Genomic DNA, 11910 nt, shown 5'->3' on the forward strand with positions numbered 1-11910 from the left:
GTTCGCAGGTGAGAAACATGTCGCCCCTTAGTAGGACGCCATGTCCTACGTCTGCGGAGGAGAACAGGGATCTGCTGAAAACACATAATATAACAAAGAAAAGGCTTTATGGAGTAGAAGGGGTTAATGTGAAGCAAAGTAGAGAAATAGAAGTAGAAGAAGTTTGAAATAAACTACCTAGTGTCCTCGCTTGGTGGGTTCGCGCAGGTAGACTCGCTTGTCTTTACACCGTCGGTCTTTTCGTGCAGGTAGACTCGCTTGTCTTTACACCGTTGGTCTTCACACAAGGAGGGCTGATGCTCCAGCCCAACAGGTGCCTTAAATATGGTCTTAATTGGCTACAGCTGAAACCGCCCCCTCGTTGAAACCAACCTAACTTATGCCTTTGTTAGGTCAAAGGTGTGAACACTCTGTGATTACTAAGCTGAAACTAACACCAACAACAGTCCAAATATCCACTTCACCAGAAGAGCAAAACTTTCTACCTACAGTTCTTAACTATTACAAACAACCAGAGTTAAGAGAAAACTAGGTTCAACAGAACTATGGCTCTTAGTCAGCCTGGATACAGTGCTGAACAGAAACCGGGGGTTGTTCTTGTTTTCTTCTATTAATGATGAATAATATGCTATTATGGCATCACGGAGCTTTTTTGAACAGTTTTTCTAGGCTAAATGAGATTCTTCTAAATTTCTGGAACGCCACTTAACATCACTAAAAGCATCTAACAAATGACTAATTGTAGTTTCCTTTAAAAGGCGACTTCATTTTTCAACTTCCTTTCTATGGCTTTAGTTTAGTAAATGTACATTAATACTTTTTAAACTTCCCTCTGACTTTATATTAACCCTCCTGTCACCTTCAAATTTACTAAAATATTTTATCCTTGGGGTCAATTTGAACCCAGCAATTTAAACCTGCACAAAATAAATATAATTGAAATTGTTATCCAAGTTTATTTGTGAGGTACTTTGTTTGTTGACCACCTTAATATTCCTTTAAATATTAAAAAGAAATAGTTTTTACTATCTCACACAAACATACATTCAGATACAACGTTGACAGAATATGAACTGTATATTATTTTTCCTTCAGGACACCAGCAGGTACATTCCAGGCTTTTGTCTGCACTACTTTAAACATGATGTGCAGAGACTGCATGCATGTTCCTTGCAGACTCGTTTCTATCGTGTGTTGCAGGTCTTGGACTCAAGGCCAACGGGGAATCCAGCATTAGCAGCTGAATGTGGCTGTGACTATGTCCAGGTTATCAACCCTCCCTTTGTCTCATTGTAGTCCAAGACCATTGGTGGTTTTCTGTCTTCTCTGGTGCTTAGGATGTCTTAGTGCTTGGTGCTCATAAGCAGGACATTTTTCCCTTTCTTAGGCCAATAGGTGACAACAGTGGCTCTGTCAGTGAAGGCAAACATTGAAGATGCTACCTTCCTGTTCTTCATCATAAGCACCTTAAGGGAAGCTCCAACTTTTTCTCACTGTACCTAACATAGTGACCTTCTTTTCAGCAGTTCTTCATTCAGAGCGTGCAGAGTTTTCCCCTCCCCCATGTTGTGCAAACTATCAGTGGTTCTTACACTGCTACAGTTGCTGTAATGTTCCTTTAGGGCCCTAAATCTTTATGAAGATCATAAAATTGCATGTTCTAGTGAGCTCAATATCATCCAAAACAACCAAAACCAATGTGTGTAAAATGTTGATATGTCTTATGTTTTATACAGCTGAAACAGCCTGGGGTCAAATTGACCCCAAAGACCCCCTTCATTAAATAAGAAGCAAAAAAAGTGATGTCAATCATATATTTAGAGACGTAAAACATTGAATGGGTTCAAATTGATCCCAAAGGTAATAGGTGGGTTAAAGTATTTCTCTGCTTCGAGCTGAAGAACACCTCCAGATGACATCACCTGCAGAAATTCTTCATTATTAGGCGTTCAGATGATGTTATCTCGGGAAATTCTGGAGAAGCAGGTCGACCGTGATTACAAATTCCATAATTTGACCAACAAAATGACATAATCTGCTCCTCCAAGTGATGTCATCTAGAGGCGCCTTTCAGCTTCAAGTACAGAAATATTGTGATATAGGGAAGTCAGTGGGAAGTTTAATGGCATTTATGTGCATGTTCTACACAAAGTAGAAGCAAAAGAAGCCAGTTCAAAATCAGTGAAGTCGTCCTTTAAAGTTTCTTTTTTCTCTCCAGAGTTCAGCAACAGAGCTCAGAGGTTCACAGTGATCAGCCTGATCTAGTCTGACCAGCTGCTCATCTCCCTTTCTATCACCTTCACAGTTGTTGGTGGCAACACGACTTTAGTCATAATCCTGACAGGACAATGTCCATGTGAGCTTTAGTGAACTGAAGACTTAGACTTTATCCAGTGTCGTGTTTGTGTCACATAACATCTGCAGTTTATTAAGGTTGATTCCAAATACTGTTATCACAGTTCAGACGTTTACAGCACAAACACTTTTTATTGAGTCAGCAACAAACCAAAAACAGGAAAACAGCAAATGAGATTCAGTCAAAAATCATTTTTTAGCTTTCAAATACTTTGTCACTTGTTTATATCAGGATGAAACACAGCTCAGTCTCCATGAAGACTGACAGGTTTAAGATTCATTCTGTTGACTTGAAAGATGAACAAGCTGCTGATGGAAGGTAAGAATTTCAAACTGAATCCTGACATTCAGAAGTTCATGCAACTGACCTGTAAAGCAAACAAGACCTTTTTGTCCTTCAATTACCACCTTCAGGCTTAAAAGACAAGAAACATCTTTTAATATGTGCAGGATATACAGGTTTACACCCTGTCCACATTCAGCCACTGTACTGCAACTTTTACTCAGTGTTTCCCATTTGTCCTGAAGTGAAGGTGTCCACCAAGTGTCCACATGAACACTTACTTTTTACTCACTTTGTTTACGAGTCATTACATTTCCTTAAAGATTCTATTTTCTCCCCAGAGTTGAGCAGCAGAGCTCAGAGGTTCACAGTGATCAGTTTGCCCAGCAGCATCAACCAGACCTGGACTCCATATTTATGGTCTGTACATGTCTAATCACACTTTGACTATGAACTACATAAAACCCAGACTGAATGTTCAACAACCATTCAGGTCCTAACAGAGTCCATGCTGCTGTGTTCAGACCAGCAGGTCTTCAGACTGACAGATGAATCACATGTTGTCTTCTACCAGTTTAAATGAAATTTTCACTTCTCATTCTGTTCCAGCTGCTGGAGAACAACATTGTCACTTTTGTGAAGAACCAGCTGAAGGAGATCCAGAGCGTCCTGAGACCAGATTTCCCAGAATGCTCAGAGAGTCAGAGGGAGGATGAGGAGGATGAAGAGCAGAGGAGGAGCAGCAGAGAGTCATTTGTGAAGATCACAATGAACTTCCTGAGGAGAATGAAGCAGGAGGAGCTGGCTGACTGTCTGCAGAGCAGTAAGAGGATTTGAACAGATTTAACAGATTAGATGAGGTCAGACAGATTGAAACAGCATCCAGGAAACCAGACAGACCAGAAACAACCATCAGACAAGAAGACATCTTTAAAGCCTCACCTGGAAGAGATGAACCAATCAGAAGAGTGATGACAAAGGGAGTGGCTGGCATTGGGAAAACACTCTTAACACAGAAGTTCACTCTGGACTGGGCTGAAGACAAAGCCAACCAGGACATACAGTTCACATTTCCATTGACTTTCAGAGAGCTGAATGTGCTGAAAGAGAAAAAGTTCAGCTTGGTGGAACTTGTTCATCACTTCTTTCCTGAAACCAAAGAAGCAGGAATCAGCAGGTTTGAAGAGTTCCAGGTTGTGTTCATCTTTGACGGTCTGGATGAGTGTCGACTTCCTCTGGACTTCCACAACAATGAGATCCTGACTGATGTTACAGGGTCCACCTCAGTGGATGTGCTGCTGACAAACCTCATCAGGGGGAACCTGCTTCCCTCTGCTCGCCTCTGGATAACCACACGACCTGCAGCAGCCAATCAGATCCCTCCTGAGTGTGTTGACATGGTGACAGAGGTCAGAGGGTTCACTGACCCACAGAAGGAGGAGTACTTCAGGAAGAGATTCAGAGATGAGGAGCAGGCCAGCAGAATCATCTCCCACATCAAGACATCACGAAGCCTCCACATCATGTGCCACATCCCAGTGTTCTGCTGGATCACTGCTACAGTTCTGGAGGATGTGTTGAAAACCAGAGAGGGAGGAGAGCTGCCCAAGACCCTGACTGAGATGTACATCCACTTCCTGGTGGTTCAGTCCAAACTGAAGAACATCAAGTATGATGGAGGAGCTGAAACAGATCCACACTGGAATAAAAAGAGCAGGAAGATGATTAAGTCTCTGGGAAAACTGGCTTTTGAGCAGCTGCAGAGAGGAAACCTGATCTTCTATGAATCAGACCTGACAGAGTGTGGCATCGATATCAGAGCAGCCTCAGTGTACTCAGGAGTGTTCACACAGATCTTTAAAGAGGAGCGAGGACTGTACCAGGACAAGGTGTTCTGCTTCATCCATCTGAGTGTTCAGGAGTTTCTGGCTGCTCTTCATGTCCATCTGAAATTCATCAACTCTGGAGTCAATCTCCTGTCAGAACATCAATCAACATCTCAGTCATGTAAAATATTTAGGGGCAAATCTAAACTAATGCGTCTCTCCCAGACTTCTGTGGACAAGGCCTTACAGAGTCCAAATGTCCGTCAGAAATTCTTTACGTCTGGAGTCAATCTGCTTTCAAATAAAGAATCAACCTCCCAGACATATGAAGCCAATGACTCTGACTATGAATATGACTCAGACTCAGACTATGACTCAGACTATGAATGTTCTCCAGATACTTTCTACCAGACTGCTGTGGACAAGGCCTTACAGAGTCCAAATGGACACCTGGACTTGTTCCTCCGCTTCCTCCTCGGTTTTTCACTGCAGACCAATCAGACTCTCCTACGAGGCCTGCTGACCCAGACAGGAAGTAGATCAAAGACCAATCAGGAAACAGTCCAGTACATCAAGGAGAAGATCAGTGAGAATCTGTCTGCAGAGAAAAGCATCAACCTGTTCCACTGTCTGAATGAACTTAATGATTGTTCTCTAGTGGAGGAGATCCAACAGTCCCTGAGATCAGGAAGTCTCTCCACAGATAAACTGTCTCCTGCTCAGTGGTCAGCTCTGGTCTTCATCTTACTGTCATCAGAAAAAGATCTGGACGTGTTTGACCTGAAGAAATACTCTGCTTCAGAGGAGGCTCTTCTGAGGCTGCTGCCAGTGGTCAAAGCCTCCAACAAAGCTCTGTATGTGCACATAGACTATTTCAGATTAAGTGGATTGTTGTTGACATGACAGAAAACTAATGTTTGTAACTGGTTTATTTTCTTTTATTGGATTATTTTTAGACTGAGTGGCTGTAACCTCTCAGAGAGAAGCTGTGAAGCTCTGTCCTCAGTTCTCAGCTCCCAGTCCTCTAGTCTGAAACAACTAGACCTGGGTAACAATGACCTGCAGGATTCAGGAGTGAAGCTGTTGTCTGCTGGACTGAAGCAACATCACTGCAGACTGGAAACTCTCAGGTCAGGATTCAGATTTTTGTAAACAGTCATTTGACAAGCTATCGTGATGAAGAAGTTTGCTGACTCAGCAGATTGTGAGCTGGGTAATGTTTTTGTTCTAACCACAGAAACTTGACCTGTTTATAAAAACAGAGTAAAGTTGCTCATCTATATTCAGTTGGACTCCAACATGTTTGTTCTGAAGTAAATAATCCCCACAACCAATAAAATATCAATAATTGAAGTGGACACAGATGAACTAATGGAGAGCGTTTACTTCGGACTAACTACAAGGCTCCAATGTCATTGTATTATTGGCAGAAATGAAAGGAACAAATGATGGACATTAGTTACTATAACACACATGAGATTCTGCAGATCATAAGCAGGAAAATATGTTTTCACTTGTGTAGCAAACTCCTCTGACCTCTCCAGTATCCTTGCAAAGGCAAAGAGCAGGTCCACAACCTGACTTGGTTCCATGACCCACCTTAATTCTAGTTTCTACAGTTGGTAAAAAAGGTGGAGCATGAATTTGAATGATGACATTTTATAGCCTAGATTTAGTTTATAGTTATGTCTCTAGCAAATGAATAAAGTCAATGTGTGTGTGTGTGTGTGTGTGTGTGTGTGTTTAGTCTGTCAGGTTGTCTGATCACAGAGGAAGGCTGTGCTTCTCTGGCCTCAGCTCTGAGCTCCAACCCCTCCCATCTGAGAGAGCTGGACCTGAGCTACAATCATCCAGGAGACTCAGGAGTGAAGCTGCTGTCTGCTGTACTGGAGGATCCACACTGGAGACTGGACACTCTCAGGTATGGACAGATGGACAGACAACACACTGTTTCTCTATGTCCCTGACTAACTGAGGAACTTTGGTTCATGTTTAATGGTGGAGATAAGTGAAGGTGGATGAAGCTGATTCTGACTTTGTCTCTTCCTCCAGGGTGGATCATGGTGGACCACAGAGACTGAAACCTGGTGTGAGGAAGTGTGAGTGTGTTTTAAGTTTGAATCCTGAGAACACAGCTGCACATGTTCCACTAGATTTGAAGCTTTTCTTGACTGAAGAACAAAGATGAATTTCTCCAGAGTTTCATTCAGGATTTAGCTTCTGTTTTTTGTCAGTGTGGCTGGAAAGATGTTAGAATTCAATCAATCAATTTCAAATCCACAAACACAACAAAGTGAACACAGTGATCCAACAAAACTAAGAAATACATTTTATTAACAGTGGAGCCAACAGAAAGTGAACTTTGTTTCTTCTGGGTCTTTTGACTGTCACTGTGTCTTTATACAAGAGTTTTGTTACCTTCAGGTGCTGCTCGGTAACTAGTACTTCACAGGTTGGACCAATGGAAGTTGTGTTCAAGGACCCCTCACTTTCTTCTCAATGTGTTTAATGAATCAGTGTTCAGAAACTGAATTTACTGTACAAAACATTCAAATAATGGAAATAGTTTCTTTCTTCATCCAGCTGGAAGCTCGAAGTTAGTCTTAGATTGACAGGTTGGTCCTTCCTAGTTTGGTTGGAAAACTGTGCTCTTAAGCCTGATTGTCTCCCACTCAGGCTCACAGATCACATGTCTTCGAGTCATCTTTTATAGTGACTTGTATCAAACAAAGCTCACTCCCAGGTCTGTCTAGTTTAATGTTCTGCATGATGACATGTCATTTGTACATTTGGCATCTAGTGAGGCTTTGGTGCTCTGACACCCGCGACTCTTCTTTTACCCAACTTGGATGTCTTTGGTCTGGTATGTGTCCTGTTTGTCCACTAATGTAGCAGCTTCACACAGTGAGTGTCTTACAACAGTTAGTCCTAAGACTGATGGCTTGGTTCTTCCCAGTTTGCTTAGAAATGACTACTGCTGTCATGGAAACGGGAAAGCTGGTTTCCAAATCGGGGTCTGGGATTAGGGAAACCTGGTTTCCCAGGTAGATTTCTGTTAGAGAAAGCAGATTTGGCTGCAGAACATGTAACACAGTGTCTCATAGAGGTCAAGTTGCTTCCCACCACAGATTAGTTTTATTCAGATAGTGAAAGAGAGGGGGCAGGGCTGTCAGAGAGAGGAGGGGGAGTGCAGCTGCTACCAGCTTATTGATACTGGAGAACATGGACACTCACTGGCCACTTTATTAGGTACCTGTACAATCCAACACGGCAGCTCGGACACAAATTCCAAACATATATACAACATATACCAGTGTGTGGATATTGAAACTTTTTCAAATATTCAGTATAGACATGTATTGATAAATCAATACTATTGACAACACTAATACAGACACCAGGAAAAAGTTTGCAACAGCTTTAAAACACATTGAAACACCTGTGTTTAAAGATGAAGCTTCACTAAACACCAGGAGGAGAAAAATACACTTCAAGTGGAAAAAAAACACAGGTGTTCCAGAGTTGACTTGTGTCTAATGTGTGTATGATGTGGATTTCATTGATCCATTTCATAAAATGCTCAAGTGGATTGTTGTTCTAACTGGATTGTTGAATTTCACTTGAAATGGAGTCAAACATTCTTCACAGTTGAAGATGAAATGGAAGTTGGAATGATTTACTTTCAGTCATTGTCAGTAAAGTTTCTGATAAATCAACAGATGATAAACTGCAGCTGTTTGTGTCTTGTTCTCTCCATCAGATGCCTGTGAACTGGAACTGGACCCAAACACGGTAAACAGAAACCTACAACTGTCTGACAACAACAGGAAGGTGACACATGTGGAGGAGGATCAGTCCTATCCTGATCATCCAGACAGATTTGACTTCTGGCCTCAGCTGCTGTGTAGAAATGTTCTGACTGGTCGCTGTTACTGGGAGGTCGAGTGGAGAAGAGGAGTTTTTATATCAGTGAGTTACAGAGGAATCAGAAGGAAAAGAAACAGTGATGACTCTTTGTTTGGATGGAACGATCAGTCCTGGAGTCTGTTCTGCTCTGATAAAGGTTTCTCTGTCAGCCACAATAAAAGAAAAACATCCATCTCCTCGTCCTCTGTCTCTAACAGAGTAGCAGTGTATGTGGACTGTCCTGCTGGCTCTCTGTCCTTCTACAGTGTCTCCTCTGACAAACTGATCCACCTCCACACCTTCAACACTACATTCACTGAACCTCTGTATCCTGGGTTCAGGATCTATCGTCGTTCCTCGTTGTCTCTGTGCAGTGTGTAGGTGTGAGAGTGTCTCCTGTGGACAGAAACTCTGCTGACTGAAGATCAGCTGCTGAAATCAAAGTTCCCTCTGTTCACCATCACACACACTCTGCACCATTGATACTTGGACTTAAGAGAAACATTTGGATGGTTCTTTCATTACTGCCAATCATTTAGGTTGGTGTCAGGTTTGTGTTGATGATGAAGAAAATGTGTTCACTCTTGCACCAAGTCATCCATACTGTCCACCCTGAGTGTTTGTGTTTTCCTAATTAGAACTTCAGCACTAACAGCAATGAAAGAGAAAAAGAATGGGCAGGATGCACAGACTGTGATCCTGCCTCCGGTAGAAGTAGGAGAATAATGACCACTCTGATGTGGACGCTCGACTAGCAGAGTTCATGTTTCTGTCTCAAAAACTGTAAATGTCAGATTTGAAATAGTGCTCGAATTGTTTCATTACTTTTTAAAAACATCCTTCCATCATATGAACTGCTTTTCTTGTCACAGGGATGTTGGAGGAAGTGATCTCTTTAATTAAATCAGATAAAAAACAGAAACAGCTGATATTCCTGACAATTTTACTGGAATACACACTGTGTTAATAAACTTTTGACAAACTGTTAACATTGATAACATTTGTAGCAATATGCATTTTATTTTCATAATCTTTGTTCAGTAAATTGTACAAATGCTGTGTTGTTGCTGTGGATGCTGCTCTCAGCTGAATTTGGAAAATACAATGTTAGTAAACTAGTTTCTGCACCAAAACGCAGTTTGAGAACATTTCTAGTGAGAAATACATAATTTATTTTTAGAATATTTGTCCAGTGAATTAATAGGATCAAATTTATTAAATATTAGGAAGGTTTGATAGAAGATTGTGATGGTTCTTCTGCCATCTTGGACAGCTATGTATGACACCACCACATGACAAATCACAGCAGAAATGTCCTGCACCCACATTAAGACACTGTTGCATTGAATATTGCAAGACATATGCATATTATTTATATAATCTTTCTTCAGTGAAAGTAAAGGATCTTTAGTTTATTAGTTATTACACATTTAGCAGAGCATTGTATGAAGGTAACTTAGTCAATCTCTGGTTGACTTTGCTGAATACATCAATAATCCACTGAGAGAGAAATAAAGCATGAATCTCTTTATTGAGTTTATCTCCGTCCAACAGGTTTAATAATTTCTACTTTGTTTTTGGGTGTGGTCTTCCACTGCTTCAGCTCCTCACTGGAGGGGGTTTGGGGGAACAGAGTAAATTTATGCATATATTTAGATAATTAGCAAACAGGCAAATAAGATGTTCTTATTGAAGAGGTCAGAGAGGACAAGAAGTCACAGGTTGTGTCATGTTTAGAGGGCTGCTTAAGATCACAGGAGACACTTTGTTGTTATCAGGCCTGAAAGAATCCAAGTTGGAAGATCCAAGTTCAAACCCTCCCAGACCTCTGGTAGAGGACCAGAGCTTGAATGAATGAAAAAGACCATCCTGAAAATGGATTGTGTGATTTTCTTCAATGCTGTGTTATTGTCCTTGTTTGCTTTGTCTGTTCATCAACTTTTCAAGATTCTGTAAAGCACTTTGAAGTTCATTGCCCTGTACAAAAAGTGCTGTATCAATGAAGTTCAAAATCAATAAATGAACCACTATCACAATGTTTACAGATGTGTATGTCAGTCAAGCCAAATGTGGACAATGCTCTGCAGTTAACTGTTTGGTTGATGTCAAACTCTAGCTGTCTAATAAGACAAACTGTAGAATGTTTGGACATTATCACTTTTTGGAAAAAGTGAAATTCCAGTAATTTGGTTACTACAGTCAATATACAGTAAACACTATGGTTTTTAAGAGGATCTTCAGTCAGTACAGTGAACTGCACTTTCCATTTTTCATTATCTGCTACTTGTTATACATTTCTACATTAGGATGTTTCTATTATTACAGTAATACAAATAGTAATGTTAAATACACAATTATACTAATATAATCATTTTTATGAAAATGTCTCTAATTGTTTTTCCATGGCCATACAACAGAGGGACAATTTCTCCATTTCTGTGACAAACAAAAGTGACCAGTGTTTCTCATCCTGTGCTTTGAGACCCCACCAGGTGCCTTTTGATCCACATAGACAAAGCTGTTGGAATGAACCTGAACACTCACTATTGCTGGGATCATGACGATTGGAGAACTTGAATAAGGTCCAGTGAAAGTCGTTGAACCCTGATTGTTTCATCTCTAACAACAGTAAAAACTCTGCTGGTAAAGATTCTGTAAACACTTCCGTATAAGATCTGGTACGTTCACCAACTCAACAGTGGGTTTATGATTTAGACAATGTTTGCAGCTTCAAATTAAAAGTGACACTTCAAAATGCCAATAATGAATGAATGAATGAATAATGACGTTTATCAAAACTTTTAAGTCACACGGAACAAGGCACCATTTAAATTTTCAACAACCACCATAGAACTAAATGAGGAGCATGGATGTCAATATTAACATGACCATGCACAAGTTTCCTTAAGGCCTTAAATATGGAAACTTCGTTTATGAGCATTAATTTATGTAAAGAGAACACATTTTTATTGCAGTTATACAAAGTTAACAAATATTTTGTGGATCAGAAAAATACTACATACACTATAAAACCATACTTGAGTTAAGTTTGGATTGAATGGATTCAACACAACACACAGCTTTTACAAAAATATGAGAGAGTTATATATTTGTTAGCAAATTAATTGTTTGGAACTGCACGTTAGCTTATAAAGAGGCCATATTCAGCTTTTCTGTGTTTTTCATTGTAACTCAACTCTTACAAATAACTAATGCCAAAAGTTCAAAAATGTGAGCTGAACATATGTAGATACAATCACATAAAAAACAAAACCTTGTTTCTGTCAATTCTGGTGCTAGATTTCAGCTACATCCATCAATAATTAAATAACTCAATGATTTTTTCCTTAAATCATGTTTTATACTTCATTTGTAATGTTTGTTTTCAATGGGAAATACAATTAAGACTTTTGATCAAATGCACAAATTATAGCTTATAACACAAAATAAGCTGTTATTACATTATATATCTAACACAAATGTCCTGCTGTAACTTTTGTTGGTAAGGTTGTTCATCTTGTTCACTGTCATATTCCAGAT

The 11910-nt window shown here is 40.2% G+C and overlaps 1 protein-coding gene across 1 annotated transcript; it reads left to right on the forward strand.

Annotated features, from left to right (window-relative positions):
• The first annotated feature begins 3217 nt into the window (after window positions 1-3217).
• LOC137102092 (NLR family CARD domain-containing protein 3-like) lies at window positions 3218-10408 on the forward strand. The gene is made up of 6 exons (XM_067481242.1): window positions 3218-3387; window positions 3468-5318; window positions 5421-5594; window positions 6212-6385; window positions 6517-6563; window positions 8225-10408. The coding sequence occupies exons 1-6, from the start codon at window positions 3218-3220 to the stop codon at window positions 8749-8751; spliced, it is 2943 nt and encodes a 980-aa protein (XP_067337343.1). The 3' UTR covers window positions 8752-10408.
• Window positions 10409-11910: the final 1502 nt, after the last annotated feature.

The sequence above is a fragment of the Channa argus genome, chromosome 1 (genome assembly GCF_033026475.1).
Source record: "Channa argus isolate prfri chromosome 1, Channa argus male v1.0, whole genome shotgun sequence".
Taxonomy (NCBI): Eukaryota; Metazoa; Chordata; class Actinopteri; order Anabantiformes; family Channidae; genus Channa; species Channa argus.

What these genes read in the sequence shown, in the direction of transcription:
- LOC137102092 (XM_067481242.1), top strand. Translation starts at nt 3,218, where the DNA reads ATGAAATTTTCACTTCTCATTCTGTTCCAGCTGCTGGAGAACAACATT. An exon ending in CAGAGGAGGAGCAGCAGAGA is followed by an intron (nt 3,388 to 3,467) that starts GTCATTTGTGAA and finishes AGAGCAGTAAGA; the next exon opens with GGATTTGAACAGATTTAACA. An exon ending in AAAGCCTCCAACAAAGCTCT is followed by an intron (nt 5,319 to 5,420) that starts GTATGTGCACAT and finishes GATTATTTTTAG; the next exon opens with ACTGAGTGGCTGTAACCTCT.